Source organism: Bactrocera dorsalis, chromosome 2 (genome assembly GCF_023373825.1).
Source record: "Bactrocera dorsalis isolate Fly_Bdor chromosome 2, ASM2337382v1, whole genome shotgun sequence".
NCBI lineage: Eukaryota > Metazoa > Arthropoda > Insecta > Diptera > Tephritidae > Bactrocera > Bactrocera dorsalis.
In genome coordinates, this window is record NC_064304.1 from 104290291 (window position 1) to 104310895 (window position 20605).

A 20605-nucleotide genomic window follows, 5' to 3' on the forward strand; every position below is an offset into this window, starting at 1 on the left:
TGCGAAGATATCTTGTCAAATAAAAAAGTTTTAATCGGCCGGTTTGGATGGCAGATACATGCCAAAGTAGTTCGATATCGGTGTTTCCAAGATAATTAGCCACTCTTTGGGGAGAAAAGATTGTGTGTAAAATTTAGGATCAATATTTCAAACACTGGGGGACAAGTTCGCATATATTATATAATATGTATGAAGACAGACACGGCTAAATAGGCTCCAGCTTTTCGACTGGTAACTGGCGAATGACATGCGTGATGTTTTGCTCTTAGGCCTGGATCGAAACAGAATTGTGCGCATAAACTTTAGACTTTACATACATATATCCACAGAAAAAAGTCTAAAGGTGTAATATCACACGATCTTGTTAGGTAATCGACGGACGCAAAACGTGAAATTATCAATAACTCCATTGATTGAAGCCATCCACCATCTGGTTTGAAATCCTTAATTGCGGGAGCTTACAGAACGTCGCTTTATGAACTCCACGAAGTTTTCCAGGCGATCTCAATGACTTTTCGACGCATTTAAGAGAAAACTATGAAATATTAGGAAACGGACCTCGAATGCACTGACAGCATTGATGGCCGTAACGTTACATTAGAAGCAGAATGTTGAGGTAAGCTGTCAATCCTCTACGGAATCACCACTGTGTCCTAAAATGAGACTTTGGCCAAACCTCCAACTATAAAATGAGGAAAGTAAAGGACTGAAAACGAAGTCTCTGAGCATTCATAATCAGTTTTACATACTAAAGTATCCATTATTCTCGGTGTGATATTCACTTAATTGAGACATTAATTAAGACCTAATTTGGCAATAATAAAGTTTTTTATTTAAAAAATATATATGTATGTTTAAAAGTGTGCATATTGAATGAATGAGTAACAATAAATTGTATTGCGTGCCACAATGCGAAATCGTAGGTTGCAACAAGCGCTACTTTCTAATCAGATGTTCACAAGCATTGCATGTCGATTTTATTTATTCGGCGGAATGCAATTGCATTGCAAGCAACAAATTTCGTCTGATACATTGGTATATACAATATATATCATATATATATGCGCTAAAATGTATATAAATATATATTTATTTACAAAGTAAATTGAAATCCCAAATACTTTCAACTCACCAAACCATTAATTTGGTACAATGAAACCCATACATGCCACTGTTCACTGAACATGAAACAAACTAAATCACCACATATTCAACAAAATGTACAAATTTGTAAGCAAAAATACATACATATGTACACACTCACATGCCTATAAAATTTAGATTTTCTTATACCCTCCACATGGTAAGTTTGCTACAATGTTTCTAACACCAAAAGCAAACGTCTGGTCGATCATATTGTGATCAGCTGAGTTGTTTTAGCCATATCCGTCTCACTGTAGATACTATATGTGTTTGAGATTTCGCACCGAGGTTGCAAAGTCAACCTAGTTCCAAATTTTTCTATTCGAGCTTTTACAAAAAGTAACAGTACTTCGGGAATAATGAAATCCGGTGCTAAAGGGTTGTTATCTCTTACACACAAATCTTTTTGGAGTTTATTACAAAGCTAAAGGCTTCAAAGGTAGAACGTCCAGGGCGACCATCAACCTCAACCGACGAAGCTCACGTTCAACAAATCAAAGATTTGGTGTTGAAAAACCGTCGATTAACAAATAAGAGGCCTTGCTGATGAAGTTGGCATATCGTAAGGCTCAGCCAATACCATTTTGAAGGATGTTTTGGGCCTCAAGCGAGTCAAATCTTGACTGGTACCGAAAACATTGAATTTTTTGGAAAAAAGGCCCTCGTAATTCGTGATAATTTCACCAAAAACTCAACCCATATCGTTCCGCAACCACCGTATTCACCTGATCTGGCGCCGTGCGACTTCTGGCTGTTCACCAAGCTCAAAAGGCCGCTCCGGGGACACCATTTTTATACGATAGAGGAGATTCAAGCCGCAGCAAAGACGGAACTGCAGGCCATCCCGGAAAGTGACTACAACCAGTGTTTCGAAGATTGAATTTTCAAAATAAATACAATGTCACCTTATTTTTGGGCACAGTAGTATAACTTTTAAGCTATAAGGAATGGACTTGTTAAGGGTATATAGCTTCGGTGCAATCGAAGTTAGCTTTTTTCATGTTTTAGATTGTTATTATTGTATTTTTTTATAAAGATATTTATTTTATTTTAATTTTTTTGTTTTAATTTATTTAATTTTTGTTTAACATTTTTTTCTATTTTGCTTTACTTTATCTTCTCATTTGTGTTTATATTTCTGCTTAGATTGCTTTTTCTATACATTCGTGTTATTTGCACTCGCTTAAATGGCTTGGTTTACTTTTACAAACTGCAGTTGATGTCTTAAGATCGCAACACAAATTATGCAAATTTTTAAAGCACAGTTACAGAAACATTTTGTGTTGCGAGATTATATAAGGTTTTATAGTGCATATTGCCAAAAATTATCATTAACAGCTTTTTGAATGCACTTACCGTTAAAGTAAAAGTTGTTTACCCCACAATGATTTCATTTTTGAAAGGCACAATACTTTAGTATCGAAAGTTCACACGAAAAATAATGGTCTCTTTTAAGTTTTTGATTTATGGCGCTTGAATTATGGCACTCTGTGTTAGGTTTATTTCGGCTGATAAAGCTTTCGGTGGACAGAGGTGTACGAAACCTTACTAAAACTAGTCGAAGGTAGTTAATGCGAGTGTGTAGGGATTTTCAAAGCACGCACAGTATGGGCGGAAGCTTTACACTTTAGAAAAACTACAAAAATAACTTAAGTGAGTTGAAAATTTTAAATTGAGTATGTTCTTTAGTAGGTTTATCTCACTCATTGGTTATTTAGATTTTAAATTTAAGAACCGTTCTTCGAAAAAATCTGCAAAGTAATATTTCCTCAAGGCCAAGAAACAGAAAACATATTTTTAATCATTTTTCAAGCAGTCATTTCAAACTCAGGCACGAAAAAACATAGTTACATACCGTCTCCCCCGGAATCTGTTTGCTCGTGTGAAACCAAATCGTGATACACTGATTATAACGATAAAAATAGGAATCACTTTCGGCGATCACCTATTCATTCGACGAAAATTTCTTCTCAGCAAGCATTCTTTTGAGATCTGAGGACTGGAAATAGTCGCGGTGGATGCGGAAACAATACGAATTTTGAAATTGATTCAAATATTGTTGCACAGAGCTTTCTCATACCCAAATATTCGCGAATGATATGATGTACACGTTCAGTTCATATGGTTAGAGTGACCGCTTTCTCGAACAACTTCACTTTACGATCATTCAAAATTATTTTGTGGACTTTTTTGATGGCCGGACTTTTTAATTGACCTGTTATAATAATCGTGATTTAAATCAAATAGGAGATTCAGTTAGCGCTGTTAAGAGACAAGCCGCGGACGGTATAGATATCCATAATTAAAATATGAAGTAGTATAGAAATGGGTATCGATAAATTTTAATTTAGTATCCCAGTTTTGGCACTACTTTATTTCTACTACTTCTATTCGCCAACATATAGCGAACCTTATTGGTTAGAGAAAAATCGAAAAGTGGGGGCCATCCAGGTCTGTGAGTGATATGGTGTGTTGTAAAAAGTTCATGCTAAAATACTGCATTACTTTGTATTTTACAATCCAATCATATTTTTCTTCTGAAACATGCTTATTCAACAACTTATTTGCAACACTTCTAGAGTACTAAGTTGATACATTGGCACAATTTATTGACGTAAACATATTTCGGATTAAAAAAGAAAACGGGTTTAAGATTAATTGAGTGAGGAGAAAACGATTTTATTAATTAACCAAAGTATCTACGTAATATATCATGGAATACAAGCATTGAACCTAATTGAACTTTTCTCTGAAATTATTCGGCTATTAAATCGATAATTAAGTGTTTAAGATGAATACAAGGGTTGCAAAAACCGCTGGGTATAATGTGTGCTCTAAAGCTACCTCATTGAAAAGTGTGTTAACTGCTATAATAGTTCTGAGGAATATGAAAATTATCAACGGAATGAAGTTCGTTAGAAAGACGAAGCCAAGAATATATCAGGAGATGGGAGGGCCGTTAAAAACGTTATATTTAAGTTCATATATTGCTATTCATATTTATGGATTATGAAAAGATATGACTCTAGGAATCTCCACTGCCACGCATATCACTAACCCAACTTATAAGATTATTGTTTAAAATTTGATCTCTTTCTCCTTCTATTTGAGGACTGTATAGGTCAACCAGCATATTCGCCAGATTTAGTTCCCTGTAATTTTTTCTGTATTCGAAACTGAAAAATCGGAATTCTGTTATATATTTATTGATTCTCTTTGCAACGTTATCTAAATGGACAAGTCCTAATCATGTTTGATCTTGAGTGTATGTCGTAGTCACGTACTCAACGATCTAGACTAATATTCATCGGCAAATGCTCCAAAAAGTGTCCCAATGTCTCTCGAAACGAATTTTCGTTTAAATAAAAAAATTGATAACCGCCGAATATTAAATTCTTTGTGTTAACATTTTCATAAAATTTGTACGAAAACAGATATTTTTTGTTTCTAGATTTATAAAATGGGTCGGTGGTATGACATTTGAGTCGATTTAGAGATTCATCTTACAATAAAGTCATTACAAACTGCTTGAAAAGTGTGGTTATATTTCGTTATATTGATTATATCCCTATAATTGGCTAAACTTTTTTTTAGTGCACAAAATAAATATTAAAGCAATTCGAAATACCAGATCAGCACAAGCCGTTCTTCCAACCCAAAGCATGTCTACCTTTCAATCTTAAAAAACATATACTAGAAGTGAATGAATATTATTTTCGAGACTCCAAATTATTTGTATTAACCAGCGATGATGATTAAAAATTAAATAGATTACAAAAAAGCTTTCCTCGGACAGTGCTGGACTCTCTAGACAATTTTAAAACTCCACTTTGAATAAATATTTTTTTCATATAGATTTATCAGCCACCAGGGGTACCTTTCAACCCATTCAAGCCTCCTTTCATTGAGGTATATACGCAAACTTAAATACGATATTAAATGTAAGCTCATATCTTTATTACTCATACTTCTCATTTCCTTGGCATATAAATTTTTGAAGCTGCCCTCGTAAAACCACATATTAAGCCATAATTTATTACTCCTCCATCGTTCGCCCTTTCGAAAATTTAAATTAGCTGCAACTAATTACATTAAAACATTTTTAGATCAAACAGCAAATCAACGAAGAACAATGCAGCTTCCACCAATTATTAGAAGCATTGAGATTAAGCTCACAGCTTCGTTACGAAAAAGTGTTAAAGAAGAAAGGGAAGAATGTGCATTAGGCTGTTGACTTTCCCAGAACAAGTTATGAGTTATAAATGCATACTAATGTATTTAGAAAGATGTACCTATGCTTATTAGGGTGGTGCTGAATTGCTGAAATTTTACCAACTTCTTTCTCTCCAAGGACCGAAAGTTTGTGAATTTGACGGGATATCTTCACGAAGTTTTGCCTGAGAGATTAATAAAATTTCGGAAAAAACTGTTCAGATCGGACGGATCACTATGGCATATAGCTGTCCTACAAACTGAACGATCGAAATCAAGTACTTGCATGGAAAACTTGTTCATTTGACGAGGTATCTTCACCAAACTCGACATGGATTATTATCTGAGGTAATAATTCAATATACGAAGAAATTGTTCAGATCGGTTCACTATAACATATAGCTATCATACAAACTGACGAATATTTTGTATTTGAAAAGGATTTTATAGTTCTTGTTTTGAATTCAGATTAAGTGTAAGTTAGACTAATACAATTGTTAATTTGATTTTAAGGACCACCTTAATGTGATTTTTTACTTAATGGTACTTATTTTTATCTGGCATATAAATTGCCTTGCTCTACATTTTCTTATTAAGAATGCATGCTACATTTCCCTTCAAATATACTATATACATACATATATATATAATATGTACATATATACATACATTGTTATATACATATGTTTTATACATACATATACCCTTGCATATATGCACCCGTGTGCCACTTTCGATAATTTCCCAACAATCTAAATGTTCTAGACCTTCCGTCGGCGTCAAAGCTGGTAAGTGTAATAAAAATATATACATGTATATGTATATAAAATACATGTATTTATATTCATGTATATATGTACATATATGTATAGTACATCTGATAAGCGGTACTTCACTTCAGTCTTAAATTTCTCAATGTTATCGCATAGTTATATCATAATCGAATTTGTTTCGAATGCTATCAGAATTGTCTTTGGTTTACCAAAAGTTGTAATATGAGTAAGCCTTTTTTCAAGTGCAAAGAATTTTTAATTTGACATACAAACATATCTACTCTTCTACACATAACTTTCTTTATTTTGCCTTCTCCGTATTAGCCTTTAAAGAAAAAAATTAAATAAAATAACTTCTTCTTGGTTATTGAACCTCAGAAAGGTCTCTTTTTTCGCTGTGGCTTTCGCCCTTTTTGGTGCGTTTATTATGTCAGCATATGACCAAACTGTGGACCCGATAGTGAAACGCCGCTTTAACGGATCATTGCGATGCAGTGCTCGTAGGCAGCGCTTTACTATTTCCAATCAACTTAAATTCAGCGTAACAAGTGGCACTCGGAACGCTGCACGTTTTAGCCACTAAGTACATACAGTCGTACCTAAAGGTAGTATATGTGTACATATTTACATAAAAACATACACACTTACTTCAAAACATATATATGTATATACATTCATGCATATTTACATATTTATATACATGTGTATCAAGGCAACATTTATATTTGTTTAGGAATGCTCATGAATTGAAGCACCCACAACTGGCAGGTGGAATGCATAAGTAATTTGTTTAAATAAAAAAATTTATTAATTTTCAAAAAATATTATAAATTTAGGCTTTTTGCTTATTGAATTCTCGTACCTAAAAATATCGGTAATGACCATTTACAAACACATCACAATTGTTTAAATAAATGTAGGTCATGATAATTTTATTTACAATAAGCAAATATGTATGTATTCATATAATTATACACATATACAGGGTGTTTGACAAGTTTAACTCGCTGTTAAAGTTGAAAAATGTCTATACAATGTCTTCCAATTTTGAATAGTTTCCGATATACATAGTTCTGAAATTTACCGTCGAGGTTGAGTGTTTGAAGGTTTGAAGGGGGAGTTTTCTCTCCCTATTTTGGAGGGGGAGTTTTTTCTCTCTCAAGCATTATTAAGACTACCAAAGTGCAGCCTAAACAAATTTTGTATCAGTCTAAAAAAAGTTTTGCCGCACCTAACTGTCAACAGTATAATACGAAAACCTGAGCTGGAAACATCCAGGTACTTCGGTTTACTATGAACCAGCCCGAGTTTGATCTTGAGTGCGTATCGTAGTCACGTACTCAATGAACTCGACTATTATGGTATATGAAGTAAGCTAAGAGCCAGATAGTTATAACTTCAGCAGCATATCCTTAAAAAATGTGATATTATCTCTTAAAACCGATGTACATTGAGAAACAGAATGCTAAGGGACGAAAATTAGTTTCTCAGTGTTAACATTTTCATCAGATTTATTCGAAACAGATAATTTTTTATTTTTAGTATTATGAAATAAGTCGGTTTTAGGACTTTTGACTTGATGGAAGGATCCATGCTACAAATAAAAACACTTCGAGCTGCTAAAAAGTGCGGGTACTTTGTGCTAGCTCGACCACGCTGCGCTCAAAATTAGTTAGGGAGTGTCGATAGTATCAAGTATCTGACTCGCCTGGGTCATAGCGAAATCGTTGGAAACTGCAAAGCGTATGAGATCGCTGGAGAGAACACATTGTCTCGATTACATCGGATTGACAACGAGTTGGGTCGCCGTTGTCTTATCGCGTTCTAGTGCTTCACCTCTGAATTTCGTGTGAGCTTAGCAGGCTCTGGTTAACAACTAGCTCCTGTGCAAGTGTGAGATTCTTCTTGCCTAGTGCGGAGCGCAGGAAGTCCATTGCACAACATACTTGCTCTGTCAGGTTAATCATAATCGCATATATGCGGACCTACCCGTCAAAGTTTTACGGAAGAAAATTAGGTAGACATATCGAGGCATTTTCTCCCCCATTGCCTAGGAAGACTGCGGGTAAAAAATCTTGGCAGTCATATCTTCAGCGAACCAAACCGCAAAGTGGTTTTTAATAGGCTTTTCGGACAATTCTTAGGAGTATTTAGGTATCGAAATGAACCGGCGTTATTAGCTGTCCGAGTGGGTTCTGTTTTGGAATCGACCATTTAAAATAACTTAGCCTAACCTGACTGTTCTTGATCGGTACGGTAATATATTAATCAGGTATTTTCCAAATTTCGTAGTTTTGAATATTGACATTGTTGTAACGGTAGAAATGCTGGATAGTTGATAGTTCTTTTCTGGCCACCAAAGCCAGTCGAATGCATTTTAATATCTCAGGATATTTTCTAATTTTTTCCAGTAACTCTTTCCAGGTTAATGATCCGATGAGTTTTTTAACAACTCACTCTGAGCACAAGTTCTGCAACCAAATCTATAATTCAACTTAACAGATCTTCAATTTTGATTAATCATTATGCTCTTCGGAGCTTTAGCCCGAGCCAAAGCCAGCATGTAGCTGAGAAGCATTTATTACCTGAGGAACTACATGCGTCTCCCACTAATTATGCCGTTACGCCGAAGTTAGAACATTAATCATAGATATACATATATATACATACATATAAGTATATGTTTATTCGTATATGTATTTGAAATGCGAGTTGCGAGCATCAGCCGAACTGCATTACAAACAGCACGCTGCGTTCGTCTAATGTGCAGACGAACGTTTAGTAAATACCTCTAATAACCGAATGTGTTGCTGTGGCCGCATAATGAGCTTCCGTTGCTATTAGATGAACAGATTTGCAACAAAGGCCCATATACATTCATTTACACACGCACACACAAACGCATATATGCCGACATTTGTTTGTCCGTCCAAAAACACGCGCTCCATTAGCATTGTTAACTTGTCCATTTAGCTGTAGAACGGCTTAGCAAACCAAGAGAACGACAAATGACACGCCACCAACATGAGTCGGCGTCCAAACAAATAGGCAACACGGCGAATCTGATCGATGGCCTCATAATGGCGCTGCAAATGAGTGGTCGGCTTTGACGACAGCCATGCGGATGAACAAGAGGGCTCTGCTGTAAATTCAGGGCAGGGCAGTTGGGTCGACGAGCACACAACTTTCGATACATTCATTGGATTTCTGTTGTTGACTTGTTTGACCCGCCGTCGTCGGCGCCGTTTTTGTGCAACAAATCCACATTACTTATACATGCGAGTAAAATACCTTTCACACCCGCTATATACATCTAATGGCACCCTGTTCGCGCATTCAGCGGCTCAGCGCTGACCCACCCACAGTTGGTGCGGTTTGAGGTTAGTTAAAATTCGCTAGCATTGTTAGGCCGTCTCATCATACTATTGCTTTCTACTCGTATATATTGGAGTATTGTTGTGGTGATGTTGCGATTAAAGGTTAGACTTCGTGTTTCACGGTTCGCTCCATTCATCCACAACGACATTATCCACAACTTAGCACACATTTCACTGCTCCACATATGGCTCTGAACTCACCGTGTGGCATGAGTGCAAGCAGAGGCGGTGAGAGTTGTGGACAGCAAGTGGCCGAGCTCAGCCACAAGCGGAACAACAAGTTTAGAAGAAAGTTAATTTTTGGCTATGTGGTTAAGTGTCTTTTTGGCAATTTCTTTCAAGTTTTACTAAAAATAGTATGTGTGTCTTATATGCCTAACTGGCATACAGACATTGCAGACCTATAAATTTGCCTTCTTCCATTCTTACTTAATGACATGTAGACAAGGCACAGAGAGAAATATTTGATAATAGTTGGAACCGCAAGCTGGTAGGTGAGTTAAACTGGCTATCGAGAAAATCTTGCTAAATACTGTAGCAGATAGTACTTCCACCCATCGATACCATCATGGTCAAAGTCACAATGGATCTCCCCATTACAAAAACGACAATTCCATAATATGCCTCCACTTTTTGCGCTATGTGTTTTCATATTCTTTCACAAGTTATATCCGCCTTGGGATTTACCTCAAGCTAGTCTAGCCGAAAATTGAGTTCCATGGCGGATATTGTCCATAACCTCAACACGGAAATGGAATTCCACTTTATTCTGTCAGTTGCCTTTGCTGTCTTCACAATAATAAAGATATCATTATTATCATTGCCTTTTGGAGTTTCATTCCCTTGCTATACAACAGTACCTCATATAACCTTCTGTCTCATTGGTCCCTAAGCGGTATGTCCAAAATGCTAGTCCGATCGCTATTGTCAAAGATTTATGAAAGATTATTAGCTGTCGGCCTGTTAACGTTATTCCGGACACTGTCTCAGGGAAATCAAGCATCAAAGATTGGTACGCTAAGTTTAGTCGTAGTGAAATGAGCTCCGAAGACGACTAACACAGTGGACGCCTAAAAGAGGTTATTACCGACGAAAACATCAAAACAGTCCACAAAATAATTTTGGATGACCGTAAACTGAAGTTGTTCGAGTTAGCAAGCACTCTAAAGATATCATCCGGACATCATTAAAAAATATTTGGTCATGAGAAAGCTCTGTGGGAAGTGGATGCGGCGGGAACTCACTTTTGAGCAAAAAAGAACGACGAGTTGATGATTCGGAGCAATGTTTGGAGATGTTTAAGCAGCTTTATTTTTGTGTCGATAACAATGGATGAAAGATGGCTCCATCTTTTCACTCGGAAGTCCAATCGACAGTCAGCCGAGTGGACTGCATACGTTGAACCCGCTTCAAAGCGTGGAAAAACGGAACAATCGTTTGTCAATATTATAGCGACTGTATTTTGGGATGCTCATGGTACAATTTTTATTGACTACCTTAAAAAGGGTCGGACCTTCAATAACGACTAATCGCCAAGACAATTTATCGTGTCACAAGCTTGTGCAAACGATGGCAAAAATCCATGAATTCCTACGAATTGCTTCCACATCCACCACATTCTCCGACTATTTCCTCTCCTCAGAGTTAAAAAAAAAATGCTCGCTGGTAGGAAATTTTCCTTTACTGACCGAGGATCGCCGCAAATGACTCCTATTTTGCGGCAAAGAACAAATGTCCTACAAAAATGGTATCAAAAAGTTAGAGGGTCGCTATAAGCAGTGTATCTCCCTTGAAGGGAACTAGTATGTGTTTTACTATGGCCGAGGACTTTTCACTTGAGCTGTTATGTATAAGGTAGAGTTTAAACTTTTTTCTAAACACTTGCATATGTGTTTAACTATATTTACACGTTTTTATTGCAAAAAAAAGCATAAAAGGCAAAAAATTGTTGCAAACTTTCTTTGGTTCTAATTTGCGGTGGTTTTATTTTGTTCATTTCCGTTTGAAATTACCGTAATAAGCTTATGAACGTGATTTGGAGATTATTTCTGCAGCTTTATTTTTTTAATTTCTGCTTTTAATTTCTTACACATACGAGTATATGTACAGAACATACATATGTATGTATATATTTATCTATATATGTATAACACATATAGTAGTTTTGAAGTTTGGTGTTGCTTTGGTTAATGAAATTTCACATTTTGGCCAATGCTTTGCTGCTTCCGTCGATGGCAGTTTTCATGTTCCAAACATATATACAATACACTATACATATGTATTCGTATACGAGTATAAATACACATTATACTCGTACATATGTAAATATATGCAATTTAATTTTCAGAAGTAGTCGTACATATTACATATAACAACTGTTATGTACATATACATATATACATACATTCATATTTAGAACTATCAACTTTCGTACGTGCAAAAAATAATATTTCGTTGAAATGTCAGTATATAATTATAAAACTAATTCATGCAGAAATAGTTGCAAATCATACATATTCATGTTCTTTTCTAAAAAAAAGCTGTTGTAGCCCAGTCGTGCGGCTTTCTATTCTTATCAAAAAAATTCCAATGGCATTTGCATACTCAGGCTCTTAATAGCCAATTGGTGAAAAATATTCAATTCTAAAAATAAAATATACAGTTATTTACTTTACATGTGCTTTTTGTAGAAACACAAAAGGAATAGTTTAATATGGGTAAAAATTTGCTATAAATAGATAATACTCATTTTTAAGCAAACATATAATTGTTTAATTAATTTAATATGCAAATTTCAATATGTCAATATGGATTACATAATAACGCATTTTCTCGCCACATTCTATAATTAATATATGTAATTATTTGCAGTATAAAAGTCGCATTCACCCATTTCACTCTCCTAGGTTTGGCGAATCGAACAAAAAAGTGGTGTAAACCACAAATAAATACTATAGAAATAGAGCAGCAAGCGGTCAATATACTTAAAGCGGATATCCATATAAATGCAAAATAACAAACTTTTTAAGAAAAAGCTTCTACTTGTTAGATTTCACCATAAAAATATTAGTTTAGCTCTTAGAGAGCTTTTGCAGAATATTTTGACGCTTTGCGGATTTTTGAATGGCATTTTCTCGGCAGATTGCAAATGTTTAATCTCCGTATCCAATCCCCTTTCAATGTTTGAAAATTTTTCAAAAGAAAATTTAGTACTTTTTTTCTCTAAAGAAGGAAACACAGATATTTTTCTACAATTTTCAACTAAATATAAAAAGCTATCGTATAAGAAGCCATGAGATATGGAGTGTTTTCAAGATAAAACCTGCTTTAGACAGTGCGGGATTATGACTTAAGAGCAACGAAGAATGTGGTCTTTATTCGTCGAGGGAAAACTTTACTTCTCAATTTCTTACTCAGTCCGAAGAAGCACCTGTTGGCAAAACTTACTCTGCTTCTTATCAGTTCTTCGTCGCCGTATTTGAACAGCTTGGCTGGCAATCCATCGGCCCCCGCCGCTTTGTTGTTCTTCAGGCGGGTAATTGTTATTCGAACTGCTGCAGTCATTCCGGGTTTTTCATTGGATGAAGCCTAAAAACAAATTCTGCACTAGATGTAAAGATGTTGTAACTATGGTAAAAAAATCGAAAAATTGATAAAACTGATGAAGCTGATTGAACTGAGCGACGGCTATGCTTTAGAAGGCTTTATACAAAAACTATTTGAGGGACGATTTAAATTTTTAGTATATTATTTATAAAGATAAAACTTTTAAAAATATGAAGAAAACTTTTTTTCTTATTTCATACTAAAAGTAGTAAATTAGGCAGTTAAGTACCTTCTCGAAGATTAAAAATGACCTATTATTCTGAAAAAGCTCTAGCACTCTCATAACGAATTTTATTTGCATGATCCACTGTGTTTCCTATAGATTTTCGAATCATTTGAATTAATTTTAGTGTTCAGACCGTAAACAAAATTCCTATAACTCGTATAGAAAAGAAAACTGCTCGGTTTTTAGAGAAAAATCATTAGTGCGAACCCACTGACTCATATACGTACTATATATATTATACAATAAGCTTAACACTTGCTATGTGGGCACATGTGTATGTATGTAAGTACTGTATGTCAGTCAAATGCACTATTTTATTTTGCACTCTTAGTAAATGCGATTTTCATGTGACATTCTGTCGCTCTGACATTTATCACCTTTTTAGTTCAATAGGTCGCTTAAAATGTGTGCTTCCTATAAATGGCAACGTCTGTATGTATCTGTAGTTGCATGAGTATTAACATATACACTTCTACTAACGTACATACATACACAAAGACACTTCGCACATTGGTTGTGCCACTGTGTCATTATGCGTGGAGCCTCTCTTAAATCCCATTCCATCTAATTTTTCTCTAAAAAGCAATGAAAAGCAACAAATTAAAGGTAGAGAGGCTAACTCCATCGATATGGAAAATAATTAGGGATGTAATAACCCACATACTTTATTACAAAAAAAATACTCGTCACTTTTTAGCGAGGCGAATGACATCACTTAAAAGGTTGGGGTTAGGTTAGGTTAGGTTAGGTTAGGTTGAATGGGCTGCTATAAAATACTATACAAGATGATACGTACACACTTTAAAATAATTATAATATTACTGAAATTTGACTCTACCACTCTAAAATAATTTTCATTAATAACATTCACAATAACAATAATAGTTTGTAATAATAATAATAATAGTTTGAATGGGTTCAAAAAGTATACTTTAAAAAGGCTTTTAGAAGTTTATTATTGCATTGTAGAGAAAGCACGATTTGGGTAAAAACTACTTTCCAAAATGTTTAATCGTGTTTAGATCAAACCCTAAGTCTAATGATGGCTCAAACTGTACAATAAATATTAATTCTAGAGTTTTATGTTATAGTATCAGAGAGAATCTAATATATCTATATATAATATAACAGGTAATCCAAGTAAAGGTGCTTTTTTTAATAACGTTTTTTTGTTAGATCACGCGTGATTCGTGTCAAGCTGTCATGTTATTTCTGTTCAGTAATATCTGGCAATTCATCATGGGAAGACTTACGCTCGAACAATTTTTACAAATCGTTCAACTTTCTTACGAAAATTCACTTTAAAAAATCTATTTCGCTCAACTTGCGGTCAACATAATCGGCTCACTGAGTGTACTATTCGCACCCATTTTGAGAACCTGCATTTATTACTGGATAACATTCGACCGAATAGACCACATTCGACAGACAGTGATGGAAATATAGCAGCCGTAGCAGAGAGTGTAAACGAAGATCGCGGTGAGTCGATTCGGCGCCATTCGCAGCAATTTGGACCGACTTATAGAAAGACTTGACGCACTTTACTGCGAGATCTTAAATTGAAAGCATACCAAATACGGCTTGTGAAAAACTGAAGCCGCTCCATCTTACAAAGCGTCATAGCTTCATTCTGCGGTCTCTTGGAAAGTTTCAAGAAGAATTTCGCGATTTCGAAACTTCATTGCATAAACGAAGCGATATCATTCAAGAGCTGTCACTCATGACAGAAAACAGCGATTTGGTATGGTTAAGCCGATGGAATCATCAGTTCATATTTCTTCAAAAATTATGTCGGTGATACATATCACATCAATCAATGAATTTATTGAGAAAACACTTGGACTATTGGCCATCAATGTCGTGTGATATCACACCGTTAGACTTTTTCCTATGGGTGCATGTGAAATGTAAAGTCTATGCGGACAATGCTTCGATTCAGACCTTAGAGCATAACAGCACATGTGTCATTCGCAAGTTACCGGTCGAAATGCTCGAACGAGTTATCGAAAATTGGACAAAGGGATGGACCATCTGAGGCGTAGCCGCGGTCAACATTTGAAAGAGAGACCTCAAAAAATAAATGCCAAAGAATGTTCTTTCGAATTATAATAAATATTTCCCAGGTCAAAACTTGAAGTTTATGTAGAGAGTTTTCTTCTTTAAAAAGTCGAAGTGTATGGACAACCCTTTAGTATACCTCTCGCAGCTACATAGTCCCCGATCCAAATTGATTTCAACAACTGTTTCGAGGATTGGAAAAAACGTTGGCACAAGATTATAGGGGCCAAGTTGGGAGAAGAAACACTAGATAGAGCGGTTTTAAGCTCCGAATCTTCTTAAAAAATAACAATTTCTCATATTTTCTACGTATTATACTTTGGAGTACCATATATTGATATTCTAATGTTTCTTGTCCTTAAATAAAATGTTTGTTTGTTTATATTTTTGTAATCTGAGCAGTGTACATTACCTATGAATAGGTTCATGTGCGAATAAGTCGCTCAGGATTAGCTGAAGCTGAAGAATCAAAAACCAAAAAAGACCTTGCATAAAAACTTTTTTATTTGACATGATATCTTCATGAAATTTGGCATGGAATAAGGCAGCAGGGTAGAATAACATACCACTATAACATATAGCTGCCACATAAACCGACCAATCAAAATCGTTTTCTTAAATAGTTTCACGAATCCACTTTGATTTCTAAAGTCTCATTGCTCTGTTGAGACAACGTGAGGTAGGATAGAGGTTCATAAGAATAAGAGAAATACTGACTTACTTTATTTTGAATTGAATATGACAGCGGAATACTTTGGTTCGTGATATCATAAATGGAAAGGGCGGAAGGCTTTATTTACAATTACTATGAAAGTTTCACAGTTAATTAATTTTCGGTATGACATTATGTGTCGCAATCCTGTTTCTGTCCTTCTCGTTTGGAGTTTCAAATGACGCCCTTTGATTGCTAGAGTTCACAATAGTTAATTTCAATTGTTTTATGTTATACTTTTAATATATAAAGCTAATTGTTATTTGTTTTTATCTTTGCAGCTCTAGGTTTAATTCAATTAGTGCACGCCGCCTCGTCCGGTGTTACAAGTACGGAGGCATATTTCAACGGTTCGGCCTACCTGCGACTGCTCACACCGATGCCAATATGGGATCATTCCGCCATAAGTTTTCGCTCCTGTCGCGGTGAGTAAGACTTTAAAAATCACACGCTCTGAACGAATCCTTCTTACATCAAGTAATACACATCTCTTTGCAACCCGCCGTCTTACAGGTGGTGAAATTTTAGCTCAACAATATAATAAGAACTCTTTCGTCATCACTGTGCTGAGTGATTTTCTGCAAGTCTCACTGGCCGGTCCGGCGGTGATTGGCCCCAACAACCGTTTAGATGTTAAGCTACCCTACCACTTACTCGACAATCACTGGCACACGCTACAGTTCAAGTACGAATATGGTAATCTCTACTTGTACATCGATCGCACGTCGTTAGTTTTCGGTAAGTACACGCATTACGGTAACACCATGTCATACATTGTGGCTATTATGTAACAAGCTTCATTACCTTACCGACTTTAATTACAGCGAATTCCACGTATAACAGCCAATTTCTGACTAATCAAGATATCGGCAATGAGGCGGCTATTTTAATATTGGGAAACTCATTTAGCGGTTGTCTACAAGATGGACCCGGTTTGCTCTTCATCAATGGCTCTGTGCAGAATGTCGTTTACGGTCCTTGTCCGTTGAGTACCGGTCCGTGTGGCGATCATGATACACTCATGCTTGGACAAGATAATTATTGCTCAAACAATCCATGTATGAGTCATGGTCAGTGTATACCATTAAATGATGGTTACGAATGCCGTTGTACGCCACGTTACACGGGTAAGAACTGTCAAATCGATAACGGTTCGCCGTGTGCTCGTAATCCCTGTGCGAATAACGGTAACTGCACCGAAGACGTACGCGGTGATTATCAGTGCAAATGCACAACGAATTACAGTGGACGCAATTGTGAAACGGAAATCAATGTACATCCCGCCTGCCAACCGAATCCGTGTTTAAATAATGGCGCTTGCATTGTAGCGCCGGGTTCGACGAAAGTCGAGTGCGAATGTGCCAAAGGTTATGCGGGTGCGCGCTGTGAAAATGATGTGGACGATTGCGCTTCGCAACCTTGTCTGAATAACGGACGTTGCCTGGATTTGGTGAATGGCTTCACATGTGATTGCCGTGACACCGGCTTCACGGGTCCCAATTGTCAAACGAATATCGACGAATGCGAGGGCAGTCCGTGTAAACATGGCGGTCGTTGTTACGATCGCTACGGTTGGTTCATCTGTCAGTGCCCAGATGGTTGGGCCGGTGAGACGTGCGAGGAGCCAACGAACTGTAAGACGCAACAGTGTTTGAACGGCGGCACCTGTGTGAATAAGACGATCGGCTTCTATTGCCAATGCGCGCCAGGCTATAGCGGTGAACTGTGCCAGCAGAGTCCACCGTGTCCGCAGTGTCCCATCGATTCGGAGTGCATTGGAGGGAAATGCATATGTAAGCCAGGCACAACGGGTAAGTCTCGCCAGTTGGCGGTTTATTTGTCTTTCTTTACGCCTTCGTTCGTACGCATTGCACGCATTTCATCGGTGTGCGCAGAATATGTGGGTTTAGTTTAAGCAAGTAAAATATTATATTTTTATTTGAAATAAGTTAGTTGTAAGGGTTTACGGTATGGTTAAAGTGGGTTAAAGGTCGCTTCTTTATACTAGAACTATTTAAGTAGTTTACTATAAGCTTCTATGCTGTAATTTTCTTGTAAGAAATATAAAAAAAGTTATTTCAAATATTCCTTCTGGCATGCCAAGCTTCTTCTGAAATTAACCTCTCGCCCAACGAATCGTATGATGCACTCAGCCAGTGGGAATGCTTGGGTGAGAAGCGCAAGCGCTACATACCGCCCGATTGGTTAAAAAAGAAACGCTGTGAGCTAAAATTAAGTACGAAACGAAAAAAAATCATATTGTGAAAATATATAAGTACTGTTATAGATTCCTTCAAGCATTATGGTTATAGAGCTTTTTGATTATTTTAGTATTTTCAAGTAAATTGTATTGATATTTGTATATATGGATGTGGTTATTTGGCAAGTTATACATATATTTTTTCTGCTTTGGTGGTTTTAAAAAAATATTTTTAAATATTATGTATTATTTTTTCTTATACTGATTTAATTCAATTCTACAACCAACTTAGCAACGAGGTATTTTTATAAAAACAAGACGGTTAAGGCCAATCGCTTAAAATCCAAAATTATGATGAAATATGACTTTCAAAATCGTTTATATTGTGACAAAAAAGTACATGAAAACTGTAAATAAAACGCAAACTATTTAATTATTCATCAATATTTATTTTGTCGCCTTCAAAGCAAGCTCCACCAGTTGTAATACACTTATGCCAACGATTTTTCAGTCCTCGAAACACTTTTTTTAAGCAATTTTTGGGATAGTCTTCAGCTCCTTCAGCGAGTTTTCTTTTACCTCTACGATCGACCGAAAACGGGTTCCACGGAGCGGCAATTTTGGTTTGGGAACAAGAAAAAATCACACGGAGCCGAATCTGGTGAATACGGTGGTTGATCAATGGTATTCGTTGCGTTACCGGCTATAAATTCGGTCGCAATCATTGCTCGCTGCGATGGTGCATTATCATCTTATAAAATCCACGAATTGTTCTTCCACAATTCTGGGCATTTTCGACTCTTGTTCTCACGCCAACGCCTCTATACGGCCAAATAGAACTCCTTATTGACCGTCTGTCTCTCCGGAACAAATTCATGATGCACCAAATCACAAATATCGAAAAAAGCAATAATCATCTTGATTAGGAGGGACTTTGGCGTGGTTTTTTGATTGGTTTCGGCTCGTTTTTTTCCCCCCTCATTTCGATCATCGTTGATTTGCTTGTCAAACTCATAAGCCCATGTCTCATTGACAGTTATAATGCTTTCCATGAACGTGGGATCAGAACTCGCACGATCAAGCATCTTCAAAGAGACCTGTTTACGGTACCCTTTTTGAAAAAAATTTAGTTCTGTCGGGACGAGTCGAGCAAGAACTAAATAAACGCCAAAATCATTCGAACGGACTCGCGAGAGATGTCGAGCTCTCTTGCCATCTCTCTAACACATGCCCGATGATTTTCAAGCACAATATACAATATTTCACTCTTTTAATATTTTCATCAGTAGAAGAAGTCGAAGATCGTCGATAAGAAGGAATGAATTCGGCGAACCTTTAAAGGTTTTGTACCAATCGTAGGCTTCTGATTTTGATAAAACTGAATCAACCTTTTCCAACATTCGCAACGACTCTGGAGACGAAATTTGTTTAGAAATACAAAATTTGAGACAAATCGAAATTCCTTAGAAGTTTCGAAGTTTCCCATAAAGTCCGCTAACCGCGATAGTGCTTTCGATTAGGTAATGAATAATTTTGGAAGATCGGCACGTGTCATCAGCACACCGTCGTCAATTAAACCCGCTATACTGTGAGAGCTTTGACACAAAATTGTTGTATTTTTTATTCAATAATACCGATAAATATGTATGTATTAGAGTATATCAAAGAGCTTTAAATTGAATTAAATCAGTATATTTATATTAAAAGCTAGGTATTTCCAAAATCTTGGTGGTTCTATGTATGTATATATAAACTGAGTATAACAGAAAAAAGGAGACTAACAAATGTTCGCTTAGTTGGCAACGCTAATTATTTGTAAAAATGAGAAATCCAGGCAGGATTGAAGGCTTACTTTCTTAAAGGGAATGGAATTAAAGGAATGGACAGCTTATTGAAACTTTGTCTACTGTTTTTCTGGAGGCGATCGTATTATATATTGATTTTTAATAGTTTTATGAAAAGCCCGTTTTATTCATTCAAACTTTAAACATAAAGTCTAGCAAAAAAATCCATCTTTTGCTTTAAATTAAAGTTTTACCTTAACAAAGTCGGAGTTTTCTGATTTAGCATATCAAATATGCATCGTTTTGTTCGATAACTTGTTTCCTTTTTGAAGGTAATTTCAATATGCTACTCTCATAGAAACATTGGTCACTACTGGCGAAAATCTGGGACAATTGATTTTCATAGGCATTTATTGATGTGAATTTTTCACCTTCAAAATCATTCCTTATAGACAGAAACAAAGAGTAATCACTTGGTGCCAGATAAAAGACAACTTAACCAAGCTCCCGGAGC

At 36.1% G+C, this 20605-nt stretch overlaps 1 protein-coding gene across 10 annotated transcripts in view; it reads left to right on the plus strand.

Annotated features, from left to right (window-relative positions):
* Positions 1 to 20605, plus strand: part of LOC105222993 (protein crumbs) — a 47030-nt gene that overhangs the window by 12997 nt on the left and 13428 nt on the right. For all 10 annotated transcript variants that reach the window (XM_049448399.1, XM_049448397.1, XM_049448394.1 and 7 more), the window contains 3 exons: positions 16389 to 16532; positions 16621 to 16845; positions 16932 to 17918. In XM_049448399.1, the coding sequence (XP_049304356.1) occupies positions 16389 to 16532; positions 16621 to 16845; positions 16932 to 17918 (1356 nt within the window). The remainder of the gene's footprint in view (positions 1 to 16388; positions 16533 to 16620; positions 16846 to 16931; positions 17919 to 20605) is intronic.